Source organism: Pieris napi, chromosome 20 (assembly GCF_905475465.1).
Source record: "Pieris napi chromosome 20, ilPieNapi1.2, whole genome shotgun sequence".
Lineage (NCBI taxonomy): Eukaryota > Metazoa > Arthropoda > Insecta > Lepidoptera > Pieridae > Pieris > Pieris napi.
The window spans coordinates 4,789,028-4,808,731 of record NC_062253.1 but is presented as its reverse complement, the minus strand read 5'-3'; the positions used below and the strand labels follow the sequence as shown (position 1 = coordinate 4,808,731).

Genomic DNA, 19,704 nt, shown 5'->3' with positions numbered 1-19,704 from the left:
CAATTTAAAGAGTCCTGCCTTGCGATTCTGTAACTCACTTTTCAAACTCTCACAGCGGTTTTCGCAGCGGCGGTCGCGCTCAAATCAGTCGTGAAGCAGTCATTTTACGATTTGGCATTCTGATAAACAATAAACTACAAGCTCCCTCCGCTTGTCAAGACGTAATGTGAAATTGCTTAACAGAATACCTTGAGATTCCAAAAATGACGTGAGTGACGAAGGGAGCGTTGTTAGTGCGAGGTGAACTCACGGATTAACAGAATCGCACGGCTGTTATTGACTCCGTCAAAATCCAATGTTTTCTCAAGAGCTTTCTTATGATCTTAAAGCTATACTTAGCACTAGCTTACATATGTATTTCTTATCCCTACAAATTTTACCGAGAAATGGAAATATAAAAGCAGGTTTTGTAATGAAAAAAATGTCTGATATGATTAACCGTGTTTGGCCCTACATAATATTAAAGGCATAATTTTTTGCAACGTTAAGGAAAGAAGATGGATTGATCTTGTAACGAATGGTACGTCTAAGAGTTGTCACTCACGAATGATAGAGTAATCTACCCCTAATTTATCCTTAATATATTACGTGATTGTGATTATTGTTACAAAAAGCTGATATATTGTGACGCATCAACAAATTTACAAGATAAATTATGACCAAAAAGTTTAAGATTAGAGACTTAGTTATCTACAAGCTGTACATATACAATACAATTATTTAAATCAAATAAAAATCTGTCACGATGGCGGGCAACATAAAAGCCAAAACTTACGTTTCATTCATGTAATTGATAGACAATAAAGGGTGTTTTTAAGTGCAAAACTATTTTTCTCTGTTTCACATATTTTGTAAATGCAAAATGCTGAATTCGAAACATGAATTTGGCGCGATTGTAACGAACTAATTGGTCGACGTTCGATTTTTAATTATCAAATTCAACCAGAAAAGAAATCGAGACAATCTGAAAAGGTTATACGATTATGAATTTTTTTTTCCATTTGCTATGTAGCACACATTCTTATTTTGAATATTAAAAAGTATTTACCCAGCCTATTTGAATAAGACAGAAATTAAACGTATACCTTTGATAAATATTTGATTTCCCCAAGTGAATTCCACGGAAAATATCACTTAAGAAAATGTGAGAGATGAACAAACTAAGTGGCACTTATAACGGTGCTGATTTGCTAAATACCAGGCGGAGTGGACTAGAGACATTAAATTTTAAATTCTGCTGAGACGAACTTTCTTGTGACTCAAAAGATTATTTTCAACATGTAAGCATAAAGAAGTAATTCTATTTTATTATATGGATATTTCTTTAGGATAATTTTGTATCCAATAGTTTTAATTCAATTATAATAACAACTTTTGAAAGCCTTATATTATTTCCTATTATTAATTTTCATTCCGACATTTTACGTTGGTGATTGTACCAATTTATAATTCAATTAGTTCAAAAAGTCAGCTCGAAGTATTTACAAGTCGTATTAATTTAATAATATATAACAACGTATTATAATTATAAACACTCCCAGATTATTTACATGATAATTATATTCAACGGAATGTTAAATTTGATATGCATAGAGCGCTATAACTATTTACATTTATGTAAACTATACGTTTAAAATCACAGTTTAGACTAGCATAATACATACTAGAAATATAAATAAGAAAACTGGTATAATTCTAGTTAAAATAAATGTAAATAAAAAAACTATATTTTGGTATTTTCGACTAAACTGTATACATAGTTATAATAAAGATTCTTTTAAAAGAGACAAACGTATTGCGAAAACCGTAGTGTTCGATTTTAACACCTTTAAGAATGTGAAAATAGTTCGCTTTGTAAACTTAAATTATATATAATTCCCTAGAGCAATTCACTTAATGACACAAAGGTTGTAGTAACTGATTAAGCAAGACGAAATGTATTTAGAATTTTAAGAGAATGTTTTTTTTTTCGTTACATCTGCGCTGTTAATGAACGTGAACGCCCTACTGTTCAAATATGATCGTTTAACTTAAATTAAACAATTACCGTCCTTATTCCTAATACCTCTAACATGCGTTTGACAAAGTATTAAACGCTACCTGTGTCTATTTATTTATTACGAACACTTTAGTGTGTTTATACACAAAACACAATTCATGATTTCTCAGCAAATATACGCAGACTTTATACAACTCATACATACACACATCAAATACTCATTTTGGTAAATAGACAATATTTCGATTTTGCCTTAAACAGTTACTTCTTCTGTAAACCTGCTCTTATCGTCTAGATTAATAACAATCGCATGAGTCCTCGCGTGACCCGATCTCACTTTAACTTCAGGCCCAGAGCTCAGTTTCACTACACTTTTATCACTTTTCTCACATTTGTCACTTTTATAACCGTTCCTACTAACTTCTGGTGGTCTTATATCACTACAGTTCGCTTCACCTGAAATTTTGAACACACCGTCTTTTTCGTCATCTGCTTTACGTTTTGGAGAATCTGTGGTCACATCCGTTTGACTTTGCTCTGCGTTGCTATTATCTGTGCTCTTTGTTGGTGTGAATTTTTGTTTATAGGAAGGAGGGGCGTCGAATGTCATGTCTCTACCACTGCTGGTGGATTCTTCGGCTGGGGTCACGGTACACATGAGTTTGTCTGCGACTGCGCTGAAGACTGTGTTAAGTTTAAGAGGTGCGGAGTCTGACGCGCCAGGTTTACGTTCGTGTACGGCAGCAGCATCAAGCATTGCTGTTATTTTTCTGGGAATCGTATTGACTGGTATGCAGCGTTCTCTAAGTTTCTCTAGCTGTTTGCATATCTTCTGGAACTCCTCCTATAAAACGGATGAAAATGCAATATGTTATTAGCTTCTAATTTTGAATTCTTTTTTTTTATAAACTACATGGTAGGGGAGCCCACGATGCTAAATGGGGATTTACTCGAGCGTCTTAGAGACCTATTGGGATGCAAAGCTTAGATGATAAGAAGAAAAAAATGTTAAATGATATATACCTTTTCATCGGTGGGGGAAGCGGCTATAGATTGTTAAATATGTAAAAGAAAACTGTTGCATGGACATCCTCGAGCGCGTCAGATATTGATAGCATCAATGCCCTACGTATTTTTAATAATGTACGTATGTTAATCTGATCGTTTGCATGATGCGGGTGGTTGTATTTAAGGGTTGAAAATGAAAAAAAAAAAAAAATTATCGAGCGCGTCAGATTTTCTAAGGGAGTGTTAAGTGCACCAAAAAAAAAGCTCTCATTCACTAATCTGACGATTTCGATGGGACGCAAACCCACGGCCATTTTCATAATTTGCAAAAAAATATCGCAATTTTGAAATACTCAAGCGCGTCAGATTAAGATATATGTGGTTCATCTTCATGTTCTAAACGTACTGTCTCATAAGCTCTCCCAGCTCGATAGTCTGATAGAAGTTTCATAGAACACTATTTTTGGAATTTTCAAACCGCAATAACTTTTTAATGGATCAAGCAATTTTCACGCGGTTGGCGGCATTCGACGCAGTTTTATTACCCTCATAAGTAATTTTGCAATTTTAATTGATCGAACCACAAATTTCGGAGTAATCCCGAAAAATCACTTTTTCGGGTTTCTTTCGTTCACGATATCTCTCGAACGAATCAACCGCTTTTGACCAGCTTGGTGGCGATCGACGTGGTTTTGCAAGCTCAAAGGCGGATTAGTTTTTGAAGTTGATCGATAAAGAAACCACTTTAAAAAAAAATATTTCTTATTTTTTTAAAGATTTTTCAAAATTTCTCAAAATCTATCGGTCCGAATCGGTTCAAATTCACAGGAAATGTAATTATGAGGGAAATATTTAGAACGCCGTTTAGTAGATTCCGATCGGTTTAAGGAAATGTAGGCATCACGCAGCTGCACGCATTTAACTTTATCGACGAAGTTTTGTTAATTCGGCTTGCGGAAATCGTCAGATTATATATTTTTCATTATTCTTGAATTATTTCCTTCAAAATAAAAAAAAAATTAGCTACGCTCGAGAATGTCGAGATGACGTTTTTTTTTTACAACTTTGTTGCCCTCCCCTTTTTTTACGTCACTCTCAAATTGTCAGATTAGTGGAATATACACTTTTTAGGATGTAATTAACTCACCCTACCTTAATATGACGCGCTCGGGAATTTCTGATGGTCAATTTTTTTTACTAATCTGATCCTGTCTCCTTCGCGGGCGGCCTTATATATGGGCCTCATGTTTTGTGGAGGTACTTAACCGGGTACAAGGTATCCCCCTATATATTAATCTGCCGCGCTTTAGTAAATCCCGAAATCCCCTCTTGGGCTCCCCTACCAACAGTAACAATTTTTAATACTTCTTTAAAATATGTGCCTTAAGCTAGTAATGACAAAGCTTTGCTTATCACATTTTATTTTTCTTTACATACCGTGCCGAACGTCTGCATAGACTAAGGAATCAGTAAAAATTAGTCCAGTCATTTTGGCATTAATGAGAATCGAATCATTCATAGTCAAAGATGGGTATGCAGTCTCAAACACCGAAATAAATTACAATTTCGGCGTTTGACTAAATTATATTTTCCTTTAAGCTTTGAAAGTAAAATAATCTGTTCGAGCAACGCCTAGTCGATCTTGGAAGTGATTGATAAGACTAGGTCAAACGTCGACTGTAGTTGTGATGTGATTCTAAGTGAAAAAAAATCTAAATTTTGAGGCCTTATAAAAATATCATTGCAACAAAAAATGCCGTTCAAAATTATGCAAAAGAGTTTTAATGTATTACTCTTATATATGTCACCGTAAAATTGTAAAAACCGTTAGATTGTAATCTATCTCGCGAGATTGTAAACTGTCGAAAGATTGTGAAGCTCAACGAACTGCTTACAAATTAACGTATTATTATTCGGTAGTTATATGAAATTGTTGGGAAGTAAAATTAATCTGTAATTGACCAAAGAAGTTTGAATGATAACTAAGTTAGTGTAGTAAAATCTACCGAATAATAATACGTTAAATTGTAAGCAGTACGCTGAGGTTCACAATCTTTCGACAGTTTATAATCTCGCGAGATAGATTACAATCTAATGGTGTTTACAATTTTACGTTAACATATATATGGCAACGAAACAATAAATATAAAAATCGTTTTGTTACACCAAATCTAATCAACTAAAACCTTCCAATACTTAATTAAAGTTAGACTGGTCAAACCCGGATGTCATTGAGTTTCGACGTTTGCCTGACCAAATTACGTTCTCCTAGGTTAGACGAAAACACTTTAGTCAGAGGCCGCAAATCTTCATTTGTTTGGGCTTTGACTAGAAGTCAAAACTGAGGATTAACTGTAACAGATATAGCTAAATAAGAAAAATACTTACCTCTAATTCTTTTTCAGTCATATTATCACAGAAACGAGTACTCCTGTTAGTCGTCATAGTATATGTTGACTCGGCGGGCTTAGATCTAAACTTTCCCGTTTTCTCTCTCTCATCTTTACCATGCCCTTTGAAGACCATGTAAGCCTGAATATAACATGTTATTATGACTTTAAGTTTTTCCATGAAATGAGAATTAACCTTTGATAATAAGTTATTTTATTTTATATTATATTTTTTTGATATAGATAAAATATAATAATTATACTGAAATAAATTTAATTAAAAAATGATTTATTGATTATTGTGTGATTTTTACAAACGATTATTAAATTAACTATAGACACTAATACTCAAACACAGACAAATGTTATGAAAACTATAAAACGACTTTTACATTTGATGAGTATATGAAATTGTGAAAACCTATATAAATCTGTATTTAACTTGAATATAAAGAACAACTCAAGATTGAGAGACAAGTTTAATTGAGCCGAGAGTTCTCAAACTGACATATATGATAATTAGTTCACACACAAGCCATTGAATCTTCGCTAGAGCGCTGTGTACTCTGAGGTAAGCGCCGGTACTCCGTAACTTCCAATAGTGACTTTGTCTGCAAGTTCCAAGTAGTTCTCTCAACATCCGTAGCGCTGATTAGAATCGCGCGGAACAAAAACTCATTATTGGGATCTGTATCGCAATTGGAACTTGCAGAGGTGTCCAGGTGGGATTACTTTAAGATACAAAGATAAATAAGACGTACACATACCTTACTACCGAATATGAAACACAGGAGCAAGGTGACAGTCAGTTGGGTGTGGCAGAAGAAAATTATGTACAGCAAATCAGGGTTAGCGGGAGATTGAAGGAACAGCCTGTGAACAATATATAGTAATGTTATAAAGCTTTTGTATATATAATAACGGTAAAGAATCACGCGCGTATATATATGCATGTTTTAAATTGACGCAAGAAACAGCTACTATGAGTGTGTCTTTATAATATGTATTCAACAGACAAATACAGTGACTAAGCAAACTTTATCTTGGCTTAATCTAGAGGTTATCTTTAAGTTCGATAGTTTTGTCAAGTATTTCTATTCGAAACGAACGTCTGCGTAATGCGTATGCTTCTGATGGGGCTTGGTCACGAATGCGCAGTAAATATTTGTCATTTAAAAAATAGATAATCTGTATGTATATAAATAAAAATTCATTTCAAAATATGGCTAAGCGCAAAACTCGAAGACGGCTGGACCAATTCGAGTATTTTTTTATTTTTACTCTATCCGAGGTTTTTATGGAGAAAGAAAATTGTATTTTTTAGTAGTTTTATTGAAAAAGCGAACAGTTCTATAGCGTAGAAATCTTCCATTTCTTGGCATAAATCTACTAAAAAGGTGGGCTAAGTAAAACAATCATATTAAAGTGAAACGAAGTTCGCGAGGGCAGCTAGTTATTAATATTTAAAAGTTACGGACGCATAGTTTAACAATACTTTTAACTTATAAAACGATATATACATGTAGATAACTACTCAATCAAAATATACGTAACTACATTAATAGATAATCAAATTACAGTATATCATAATATCATATTGGTCCTATGATGGATTGCCTCTTAACGTGTGTTTATCTCTAGACAGCTTCTCATATTGACGATATAAAAATAATTAATCTTCCTGTTTCTCTTTGAAAATATTTCGTCGGCCAAATATTGGTTGTTACGAAATAAATCATCGAAATATTGATTGATGGGTGTCGGTAGCTTACTAAAACTGTGTAATGAATTAGAACGCATTTCGATATATAGAAATCATAAAAATAGTATTTACACGCACATTTTTTTATAAAACTGGGGGTAATGGGCAGGAGGCTTATCTGATGTTCAGTGATACCCATGGACACTTAATGAGAGAGGACTCGCGAGTACGTTTCCGGCCTTTTAAAGTTAGTTACGAACTTGAAACTACTAGGCCAACACTGCTCTACAATATATTACAGTGCAATAATGAGAATTATAATACAAAGAATCACTTTGTTACGGTAGTTAGGTTAAGATAATTCAATTATTTTAATTGCCAAGAAGAGTTTCGGCATAAAACAATTAACCAGCAAGTGGGCTGACGGTTGATCTCTTGAGAAATTTTTGGTAATTTTGACTTTACTTTTGTTATTCATCGACGATTAAGAACTTCAAAGGGTTGAATTTAATGAGGAGAAGTTTGCATAGATTATTCACCCAAAGAATTCTGGTGTATATGTGTATATTTTCAGCGAAATTAAGCTATTTTTATGGCAAAATATGTTTTAACCTAATCAGTGATTTATTAAGCTTATTATATTTTTAAAACGGGGTTGACGACTCATTGGTCTAGTGGTTAGTACCCCCGACTGCGAATCCATGGGTCCCGGGTTCGATCCTCGGCTGAGGCGATCATCGATGTGATGAGCATTTGGTGTTGTTCTTAGGTCTTGGGTGTTTAAATATGTATATATATGTATATCTATCTATAATATGTATGTATATCCGTTGCCTAGTACCCATAACACAAGCTTCACCAGCTTAGCATGGGACTAGGTCAATTGGTGTGAAATGTCTTAAAAAAAAAAAAACCGTTGGTGGTAGATATTGTAGCAGTGTGCATTAATAAATGTTTTGAAAAAAATCATGATCGAGAGCTAATCATTAGACCCATGAAGAATTGAATATATCAACTTTTGTAAGAATTCGTTTGAGTACAAATTACCTTTTGTATTAAAGATCCTTTGATAACAAAGCCCTCACCATTAGGTATAGAGTGTAATCGTATTATTGTAGCATTTGTTTCTGACATTTTGTAAGAAATGTTACCTTAAAAGCTGAGTTTCGTGCTTATCAATACTGTTTTTGTCATTGCAGAGAACATAATTTTCACGAATGGTTCTCAAAACAATTAATATAATGAAAAGGTGGGAGCTTGTAGTTTATTGTTTATCAGAATGCCAAATCATAAAATGACTGCTTCACGACTGATTTGAGAGCGACCGCCGATGCGAAAACCGCTGTGTGAGTTCGTGAAGTGAGTTACAGAATCGCAGGGCAGCTCGGCTATAAATGTTTAACGGGTTTCGGAAATGTTAAACAAATATTTATTGTTTAATTGGTAAAACAACTTTATAATAAAAAAAAATATATGGAATTTGCTCTTCGATTTTCCTTTTCATTACTTAGTCAATATGTAGAGCTTTTTAAACTATAATCCAATTGTAAAAAATGGAGTTTAGATTCTAAATTTAATATATATACCTTTAACATTAGAGTTATATTAATAACTGTTAACAATACGACAATGCGAGACCTACCATATATATTAATAATCTATCTATATTTCTATCGTTAATTAATTAAAATGAGCAAAACAGAAATGTGAATGGTTATTAGTTTTGTAGAGACAAGAAAAAAATAACATCTATTCAAACAAACAAAAACTCCAGAAAATATAAGCGATATCAAGATAAAATATGAACAAAACCGACATAGAATTATGCCGGCTCTAAAAGTATTAAGTGTAACGATAAACGAAGTGTAGCAAACTTCTAAAATAATTTAAATGAAAATAATATAAATTTACCAGTACTTTGAGGCTTTTAACACGCCAACTTATAAAACTTATTGACTTTCATATTTTATATAACTTGATTTAATATTGTTTTTAATAGTTCTAAAATCAAAGACATACCGAGTGTCATACGCGAACACTTTAAAGAAACACTTTCCGTTTCATCGCGTTTATTCTGCCGTAAATGTTAGCTTAGTAACATATTGTAGAATTTTGCGTATATAATAAAAAAGAAGGCAATAGTTACTATGCTTTTATCGTTATACATCATAATTGCTACCAAGAGCAGCACTCATACATACTTGACATGTATAACTTTGTCAAACCCTCGCGCACGCACCAGTGCTTATAGATACTTGAAATTCTAGGGTTGTCATTTTTATTTTACTTTGAAGTTATTAAAAAATACCTATATATTTTTAAATATATTTTTTAATAACTTCAAAGGATTTTAGGATGATATATAAAATCTATCAAGTACTTTAAGCCATCCATTTCACTGGTGATTTTTTTGTACAAACCAACAAGAAAAAAAAAACTGTTCCGTGATTGCTGATTGCTTATTTGACTGAAACAAAAGATTATCAAGTGTGTTGAAATAAATTTTAAAATAAACCAATGACAATTATCAAATTGTTTCATCACAAAGAAGATACTAATTGAATATATTCTTGACGATTACAAGGGTTAATATAAAAAACAAATATCACACATCTGTTGCGTTCAAGCACCAGAGCGCAAAAGGGAAACAATTGACCTCAATTGTTGCTCAGTTTGCAATATCCCCTCCCGTCCTCTAAGAAAGAGAATGCTTGGATGGTTTGGCCGTGTAGAATAGCGGATGCATGAGAAGTGATTGACAAATAGTATATACAAGGCAACCGTGGGTGGAAAAATCGGGTTGGGTAGGCCTTGTCCTACACACTTAAACCAAATCCAGGAGGTACTAGAGAGGGGAAGTTCAAAGTATCCATAACCGACCAGCTTGCATGGTGAATGTCATGAAAATAGATGAAGCGAGAGGTATGTCAGGACTGCAAGTATATATCCTTTGCCTATCCCTTCGGGAATAATATAAATAAATAATAAAAATAAAAGAACACATTATATTTATATTTGGTATTATATTATGATTATTGTAGTGGCAGCCCTAACTGCCATACTCAGTTGTGCATTGAGGCTTGCGCTACAACCGTAAGAGTCATACAGTAGTTAGTAAAATAAAAGCTTTTATGACATAAAATATCCTTCGGTAAATTGGGTAACTAAATAAAACTGACAAGTTTAAATAAATTATATATATATACTCGTATAGCATATTGAGAAGTGTCGGCCTAGTGGCTTTAGCGTGCGACTCTCATCTCACGAGGTCGTTCTTCGATCCCCGCCACTAAATCTAGTCCGTACGGTGAAGGAGAGCATCGTGAGGAAGCCGGCATGTTAAAGACCTAAAAAGTCGACAGCGGCTGATCATCTCATCTCAGATCATACTTTTCTATAAGAAAAAGGAAATTATCCTGAAACAGACACATAAATCTAAGGACCCCATCAAAAAGGTAGCGCCAATTTTTTAATGGATAAATTTTGAACTTTGGAATTAAAGTTTACGCCAGAACCATCAGAAGCTTTTAATGTAAGGTTTCATAGGAAAAATACCAGAATTTCAAATAACAATGAAGGTGAACGCAATTGAACTACTCACGATAGTAGTTTTGGCACGTATGGCGCCTTAGCTGATTGATATACGGTGTACGCTGTAGAAGTTTAAGAGAAAAGTATTTTAGAAGATAAGTCAAGTTCTGGTCCAATATTTAATGCTGTATTTGTGCATTTTTTTTCATTCACTTTACAAAATTGCTCATAATATATTGAGTGTGTGATCCGCTCAGGTGCGTATGGATCGACACATGCGCTGAGGGAGCAACGAAGCTGTCCTTACTTAAGAATTATACGGTGTAAAAAAGGGGTCATGGACCAAAGCTGAATATTTACATTAATCAGCAAATGAGGGCCTGATAATCCTTTAACATTTGCGGATTTTTGCTTCAAAACTGGAACTTTAAAGCGCGTATACCTATTCCAAAAAAATGTCCAGTTAAATTTTGCTAACAATTTTATTTTCAATAAATATTTGTTTTTAATTAAAAACTAAGTCTCCACAGTGTATAGCTTCGATTTTACAAAACTAAACCTTTGTGTATGCCGGAAAATATTTTTACAAAAATACACACTCCATTTCGTTGAAAAACACAGGTAAAAATAAAAGTTTCAATATGTTTAATTTACAGACTGTAAATTTTAGCAAAGCTAGATTAAACATTTTTCAATTTACATTGCTTATGAAAATGCAAAGGCAAAATGGGCGCATGAATTTTTCTTTGTATGAATGCAATTAACACTTATACGGCGAAGGAAAATATAGTCAAGAAAAATATTATAAACGTTAAATCCACGAAATATTTGTCCACGAGATCAATTAAGAAACAATAATAAAGAAACAGGCAAATAATTATGCCGGCCCTATTAAGTGTAACGATGAACGAAGTGTAGCAAACTTCTTAAGGAATTTAAATTATTGTAATACCAATATTTTAAGGCTTTTTTCACTAATTGTAAAACTTATTGATTTCTTACAGCTGGCTTTCAGTCTGCACCTGTCTTTTCTTAGGCTTCGAAGTTTTTTCATATCACTTGATATATTATTGTTTAATATTAGTTTTATCCATCCTAAGAACTTTGATGTTCTGCGCGTCAAGATACAACGAATAATAAAACACATTTAGACAATTGAAAGCATCTTTGTTGTAAATGTCTTCGCTATATAAACCTTATAAAACTAACTTACTGAGGCAAATATACAAAAAATATTCATATTTAATTACTAGTCTATGTTCCCCAAATAAAATAAAATAATTTATGAAAATAAAAGGACATTCTGGTATGATTAACCATAGATAAATATAAAACTTTTTAGTTACATTGTTATATCCATGCTGCATTAATCTTAATAGGTGCGGTGCAGTGATGGAAAAACGAACAAAAAAAAAATAACTAAAATAATAAAACGAATTACTGAGAATAAATGTTTCTACAGGCCCAGTTTCACAAATTCCGTGTATTTGTTACCATTTCACAAAATTACGGAAGTAACCCCGGAGCTATTGCTTTCCTTGCTCAACGAATAACGCCCTTTCTCCACTGCTCCGGTCCGGCAAACGTTAATTACCGATCCGTTTTAGAAACTCAAAACAGTATTTACGTACTTCTCCACTACTCCGGCATCCGGTTTTTAACGATCCGATAATTTGCTAGATCGGAACGCGGTATTTTATCGGTCCGAAGTTATCGACAGTGATGCCAACTTGGGTATTTTCCCCCCAAATTTAGGGGGAAACAAGATGTCACAAGTTTCTTTTCAGGGGGTACATTTATTTAGGGGGATTTTGATTCTATAATGGTATAGATAGTTATATTAAGTTAATTAAGTTATAATAATATAAATAGTTATATTAAGCTTCGAACGCAATCAACAATCTAAATCAAATATAAACTCCAAGCCTGGCTACAGCTTAAATATCTAAAACAATAATTTAATCCGAACGAATAATGGCTAAATAATGTATGAAAAGAAAATGACGAAAAGGCAAAAAATTATCTAAAAAAAACCTATGGAAAACAAAACCTAACAAAAAACGTATAACAATATAGCTACAGTTGTTGGCGATTAAAGGCAGTACTCATTATGAATCGTAAAGCCGAGGAATTTTAATAAAGCATTGCGTTACGTCCGTTGCGACGGAGCGACTTATTTTTACTGATCGATTATTGTCGGATAAAGTGGAGAAGCACAATCCGGCCTTTCGATATTTTTCTCATGACTGATTCCGGTTTCCGACGCCGGACCGGAGCAGTGGAGAAAGGGCCTAAGGCCGTTTCTCCACTGCTCCGGTCCGGCAAACGTTAATTACCGATCCGATTTAGAAACTCACAACAGTACTTAGGCCGGGTTCCCACTACGCCGGACCGGCAGATCTGCCGAAAACCGGACACCGGACAGAGTGTTCACATTACATCGGATCCCGGAAGAAATTCAGACAGTCCTCAGTTGAATTTGGACCTGCGCGCACAATGGACGACGAAATTGTTGTGTTGTGGTGGTATCTTAATAGAAGGCAAAATAAAAGAAAACATTGGGTACACCCTATTTTACGGGAAAGATTTTCACTTGGAACATTTGAAACATTAATGGGTGAACTTAGAAGAGACGAATCAAAGTTCTTCAATTATTTTCGAATGACAGCAACCACTTTTGACGATTTACTGGGACGACTAGACATAAGAGTACGAGATACAAGTTTCAGAGAATGTATTTGCCCAGAACAAAGATTAGCCATATGTCTAAGGTAAGATTATTTTATGCACTAGATTGCGTAATAATAGTTTTGACGTAGGTACCTACTTAAGACTGTATGAATGAATGAATGTTTGCTATGTATGTTTGTTTCATGAATGTGAATATATATAATGTGTGTGTGTGGGAGGGTGTATGTATTTGATAATCATTATGAATTAAAAATGCAAACAATTATTTAAGTATTTATTTGTACTCAAACTTAAATCCCTTCAAAATCTAAGTAATCTGAGTCTTGGGAATGTATGGAACGATTACTAGATGCTGATGGCGAAGCTGGAATCGGATTCGATGTCTGAGATGAAGTTGATGGTATAGATGTTGTTGCCTGTTGATTGCTACTATTATATTGCGTAGAGTATCCAGGGTAGTGTTGATCTTGCGTAGGTATTGGCTGTTGATTGACGCTATTATGTGTGTAGTATCCAGAATACTGATCTGGTCCGGTTATCTGATTATATGAATCACGCCAATGTCCGTAATTTGGTCTCTCATAATTCCTACTTTTAATTTTTTGCAACATTGTCATGACGCTAGCTTGAAATTCTAAAGTCTCTTCGATAGTTAAAGTGTTCAAGATTGGTATAATGCCTTTGAAGAAAGATAGATGATGGTTTTCCTTTTCTGGGTTTATTCTGGAGTCCAAAAACTTTACCATCCTGTCATTTACCTCTTTATTATCAATTTTTTTTTTATCTTTAATTAAAGGTGAACGAAAATCTGATTCCATGCCTACTTCAGTCTCGGTTCTTGCTTTTTTTGAAACTGACTCATGTGGTGGTCGAGGTTCGGAGACTTTTTTCAAAAACATTAATTGCTCGTGATATAAATAATTTCGTGTCTTTTTGGTCGAAGATCCAGATTTAGACTCATCTTTTTGTTTCTTTACTGTCTTAAGCCACGAATCTCGTATATTATTCCATTTAGTTGAAACCTGTTTTCCTGAAATCAATAAAAAAATATCATAAAACAATACAATTTGTTTCTTGGTGACGTATAAAGTAATAATGTATTAACAAAAAATACTTTTTTTTCAGATATTTAGCTTCAGGATGTTCATTCAAAGAAATACATTACTCATACAGAGTAGGCGTTTCGACAATAAGTAAACTAATAAAAGAAATGACCCACGTCATTTGGGAAAACCTAAAGACAGATTTCCTTAAGCTGCCTGATACTGAGAGAGAATGGGAGGACATCGCTTCAGGATTCGAAAGAAAAGCCAACTTTCCTCACTGTCTTGGAGCAGTAGATGGCAAACATATCAGAATTTTGAAACCAGCCAAGAGTGGTTCTATGTTCTTTAATTACAAGGAGTATTATTCTTTTGTATTAATGGCAGTTGTCGATTCAGAGTACCGATTTATTTTTATTAGTGTGGGCTCATTTGGCAAGGAATGCGATTCTAGTATATTAAAGGATAGTACATTTTGGCAAAAGATCAATGATGGTACTTTAAATGTACCAAAGCCTAGACCGCTTCATGAAAACTTGCACGAAGAATTACCGTTTATACTTGTTGGCGATGAAGGCTTTGCTTTAACACCTAATCTCCTACGTCCATATGGAGGTACACATTTGAATACTGATAAAAAGATTTTTAACTATAGACTAAGTCGAGCAAGAAGGTATGTTGAGTGCGCTTTTGGTATTCTGGCAAATAAGTGGCGAATAATCCATCGAGCTATAGATCTCAACGTAGACACAGCAATTCAAGTAATTAAAGCTTGTGCAGTCTTACATAATTTTGTAAGAGAAAAAGATGGTATAAATTTTGAAAGTTACCAAAATATAGAACATAGACAAGAACAAGAAACTACACCCATGAATCGAAATGTGTCGAGTCGAGGTGGCCCTAATGCCAACGCTATACGGACATCATTTACTAATTATTTTGTTTCAGATATTGGTTCCGTTCCGTGGCAGGCAGCAGCTATAAAATAAAATTTATCAATGCATTTACATTTTATCAATAAAACATTAAAAACTCACCGTACTGTTTTCTTTCTTTTTCATCCAGTTCATCGAAGTTTGGTTTCAGTATTAAACATACTTCACGCCATGCTGCTAACTTTAAGTTTTTGTCTTTATAAACGTCTTCGGTCTTATCCCACAGAACAGGTCTCTCTTGGACAAGCGTAATTAAAGTTTCTGCTTGAATATCCATGCTAAACGTCTACTTTTACCAGAACATGCGAGCCGAATGACGTGAGTGGAACACGGGCGGGGCGAGGGGAGCACGAGCAGGGCGAGCGGGGGACAGATACCGGCACAAACTCGTTCACATTACTCCGGGCCCGGTCGTTCTACCGGCAATTCGTAGTGACAAAACGTTCGGTAGAAATGCCGGGCTCGGCAAAAATGCCGGACCCGGGATAATGTGAATAGCTTCATATAAATTGTACAGCCACTAGCTCTTCCGGCAGATTTACCGGCGCGGCAGATCTGCCGGTCCGGCGTAGTGGGAACCCGGCCTTACGTGCTTCTCCACTACTCCGGCATCCGGTTTTTAACGATCCGATAACTTGCTAGATCGGAACGCGACGTTTTATCGGTCCAAGTTTATCCAAGTATCCAAGAGGTTATAAATTATTATTCACAGGTTTATTTTTATAGTTTGTTTAATTTGAAAGAATCTGGATAACATGGACCAAATCAAATTATGTTGCTATTTATTTATATTTTTAAACCATAGTATTAGTGAACTATTTATTAAGTAGATTATAATATTTTAAGGTAGACAATATAAAAAAGTAATAAACTTGCCAGGGCAATAAAATATTCAGAATTTAGAACGTTTTATTAATAATATAAAGTATATGGGTTTTCGTTTATATAGGTGTTGCGTGATAAATATACAAGTATCGATTATTGTCGGATCGGATGTAGTGGAGAAGCGCAATCCGGCCTTCCGATATTTTTCTAATGACTCATTCCGGTATCCGACGTCGGACCGGAGCAGTGGAGAAAGGGCCTAAGTATCGCAATACAGCGAGGAAATGCTGCCAGCGTTAAAGGTACACTGCCACAGGGACCAAACTTTTTAAATTTGTTTTAGTTTACTTTTAATTAATTTATAATTATATAAATTATTGCTATGTAGCTTAAGAAAATTGTGAATTATGCATATTTGATTGTTATAATGAATTAATAAATAAACTATGTATATATATAAAAAAGGGTGCGTGTACTTATGTACGCGCGTAAGAAGTTATACTTCTTTGGCATTATTAAAAATAGTTTTTGATTGCATGCAAATAATTAATTACAATTAAATAATCAAAGACTGGAAAAGGAGTCATTATAGTCAATAAAGTTCAGTTTACATTTGAAAAATTACATAAATAAATATTTATTATTATTCTCTTACATTAAGTGTAACATAAATTCTATTATTATTCGAATGTTGTTTTTAAATTATGTCCAATGCCGTAGCATCTTCCGTGGGCAACTTCATTCTGTTAATTTTGTGTCACGGTGCGCGCGCATCGTAAAATTTCATTTTCATCAATTTTTCATAACGCGCCTAAAGAAGTATAACTTCAAAAATATTTCGACATTATCGTATTACCTTAAGTTATCATACTTTATATTCATATTTGTTAAGTAAAATTCATACTGACAAATTTTACTAAACAAATAAATAATGATATCAAAGTTAAGCTTGAATCCGTGTTGTCTTAGATGCAATTGTATAGACTCTGTACACAAGATAAAAGAATATTAAAAAACTTTACAGTGCAAACGGGTTTAGTATTAAAAAGGAAACAACGCTAGAACTAACGTTTTATACGCGACTTTATATGAGTTTGTGAGAGATACTAGATGCGAGAAAGTCATGCAACACTTGTGATCTTAGGCTAACATTGAGAGTCGAGAAGTATGACAACCGGATGTAATATTTTATAATTAAAAAATATTATATTTGAAATGCAGACCAGAAGTGGTCGTTAAAAACCCTTGCGAACGACCGCAGAAAAATACTCTGTCACCATCGCAGCGCTGCATTTTCTATTAAGAGTCGAGCGCTTTAAAAGTGTCGACAAAATATGTTTGCTCTATCCTTTGCTCGTGTCTGCCTTTTTGACTGTCGTTTATATTGCTTATAAAAGAAACATAAATGAGGCAGTCAACCAGGCCACTGATATTCCGAAAGCAGGCCATTTAAATTTTGTATGTTTTTATTTTTCGCATCGGAATTCATATTATGTTCGCAGGTCAATAAAATATTCAAACAACAAAAAAATTGTCATACTACGAATAAATCGCATTAATTACTCATTCGCGGACTTCAAACTCCTGTGTTAATAAGTCTGCCTTATAGATTTTCTTCGTTATCTAAATGGTATTGACCATTAACCCCAGAGGCAGACACGAGCAAATGATTTAGTATCGATTTTCAGACTTTTATAGATTTAAACCCCTGTAGCTTAAATCTCGCAGCAACGACCTTTCATTAAGAAAATTTTGTCGTATTGGTCCGAACTTTAATTCCTATCAATACGAAATACGAGCAAATTATATACTTAAGTGCTCGCCAGCTTCCTAGTTATTACGGATACGAAAGTAATAACTGTTTTTTTACATATGTCAAAAAAGGCTTAAGTGATTTTAAAGTACTAAAATATATAAGTCTTGCTGATGTTACACCCTGTTATATTATTTTAAAAAATCTCACTACTCTACAACTTTTTAGCGTTTTCAAAAATAATTTAAAATCGAATATAATAATTCAACTTCAAATATAAGATATTAATTAGTCTACCAACAGTGGTCTTGTTATCGTGAGTTAAATATAATATTTAATTAATGTTTACATAACAGTAGTAATTATCAGTATGTAAACAGTAATAAATCATCGGGATTATATTATGTCAATTGAATATTATATTTTTAAGTTATACTTCTTTTGGCGCATTAGGGAAAAATTATGAGAGTAAATTATTACGATGCGCGCGCACACCGTCACAAAAAACCGACACCCTAAAGTTAGCATAGTCAAAATTTTAAAATAAAATGTCCATTTCTTTAATTATTTAGAAATATTTTTTGTTTTATTTAAATAAACTGTATTTAACTAGATAATAAATAAAACTTTCAATGTATTAAATACCTTTTTTCTATTGTTAGTGTCGTTTTTCTATAAATGTAGAATAAGGCGTAAGATAAAATATTTAAAAACATTTTTATCTTGTTACGCCAATGAAGTATAACTTCTAACGCGTGTACATAAGTACACACACATGTTTTTATAGTAAAAATTTAGTTTTAAAGTATTACCTATATTCGGATAGCCATTATACGGCAACTATGCGCGAGTTATGACATCAAATTAGACAGATTTTTAACATACTATGAAAACTTAAGCTGTTTAGTTTAGCGACCAATCGTTTTATTAAGACTAATAATTAACATTCGGTTTTTGAATTACTATAGAAACTGTTGGGACTCCATTTAAAAGCGTTTTACCAAGTATTAATTGAAAATTTCACGTAAATCTCTATTCATGTTTTTCGTAATTATTAATTTCGAGTAAGCAGTTTTCATAATTTTCAATCATCATTTTATAGATTATGAACTCCCAATATGAAAGCAATTAACTTCGATTTTCTTTTAATAACATTGAAGCAAATTGAATCTTTACTCGGATAATTCATTTCAATACCGGTCACAAATTTCAGATGAATTTTATAAAAATACATTAAAAAGTCCCTAATGCATAAGACATTGTATGGACATTTTTATTATTTTGCATTTCTCTGTAAAATTTTTAGGTAAAAAGAAAAATTGGTAGCCTGTAAAAGCGACAGGGCCGCCCATTTCACTAAGCCTAGTATATAATGCCATGTACATGTTTATTGTTAACTTGTGTGCAAATGCTTGTAACAGGAAGTGAAAATAGATAATAAATATTTATGTATATTTTTTACACAGTATTAAACGTACTAAATGGATTAAGAAATACTTAAAGCTGCTTGAACAGAACAAATTACGATATTTATAGCAATCATAACGGAAATTTAATTATAATTTAATTGCCAATATAGTGAAAAGTACTCCAAATAATCAAATTAATTCGCATTTATATCAAGTTTCATATTTTCTTTTTCATGTATTTATTTCACAGGTTATATTTGAAAACCACTGTGGGTTGTAGTATATAATGTATACAACGTAACATTATACATATAATATAGACTAATGAATTCTTTTTGAACTATAAACAATTGGTGACACCAATTTCACACCAGACTTTCGAAAAATCTAAAAAATGATATAAATCGTTATACTAGTA

At 33.3% G+C, this 19,704-nt stretch overlaps 3 protein-coding genes across 4 annotated transcripts in view; 1 reads left to right on the top strand and 2 right to left on the bottom strand.

The window, feature by feature from the left end:
- Positions 1 to 1,933: 1,933 nt before the first annotated feature.
- Positions 1,934 to 19,704, bottom strand: part of LOC125059516 (probable G-protein coupled receptor 158) — a 135,572-nt gene continuing 117,801 nt past the window's right edge. The window contains exons 10-12 of the mRNA XM_047663965.1: positions 6,165 to 6,270; positions 5,396 to 5,539; positions 1,934 to 2,843 (exon numbers count right to left, since the gene is read on the bottom strand). Of these exons, the coding sequence (XP_047519921.1) occupies positions 2,253 to 2,843; positions 5,396 to 5,539; positions 6,165 to 6,270 (841 nt within the window). The 3' untranslated portion in view covers positions 1,934 to 2,252. The remainder of the gene's footprint in view (positions 2,844 to 5,395; positions 5,540 to 6,164; positions 6,271 to 19,704) is intronic.
- Positions 12,992 to 15,400, top strand: LOC125059517 (protein ALP1-like). 2 transcript variants are annotated; one of them, XM_047663968.1, is made up of 3 exons: positions 12,992 to 13,401; positions 14,447 to 14,979; positions 15,313 to 15,400. In XM_047663968.1, the coding sequence occupies exons 1-3, from the start codon at positions 13,127 to 13,129 to the stop codon at positions 15,351 to 15,353; spliced, it is 849 nt and encodes a 282-aa protein (XP_047519924.1). In that variant the 5' UTR covers positions 12,992 to 13,126; the 3' UTR covers positions 15,354 to 15,400. The 2 variants fall into 2 exon arrangements, with proteins under 2 accessions (XP_047519924.1, XP_047519923.1); XM_047663967.1 differs by having other exon boundaries at positions 14,447 to 15,400.
- On the bottom strand, positions 13,583 to 15,886 carry LOC125059518. Its single transcript, XM_047663969.1, has 2 exons — positions 15,402 to 15,886; positions 13,583 to 14,351 (listed from the first exon to the last, which is right to left on the bottom strand). Exons 1-2 carry the CDS (start codon positions 15,574 to 15,576, stop codon positions 13,612 to 13,614), a joined length of 915 nt encoding a protein of 304 aa, XP_047519925.1. The 5' UTR covers positions 15,577 to 15,886; the 3' UTR covers positions 13,583 to 13,611.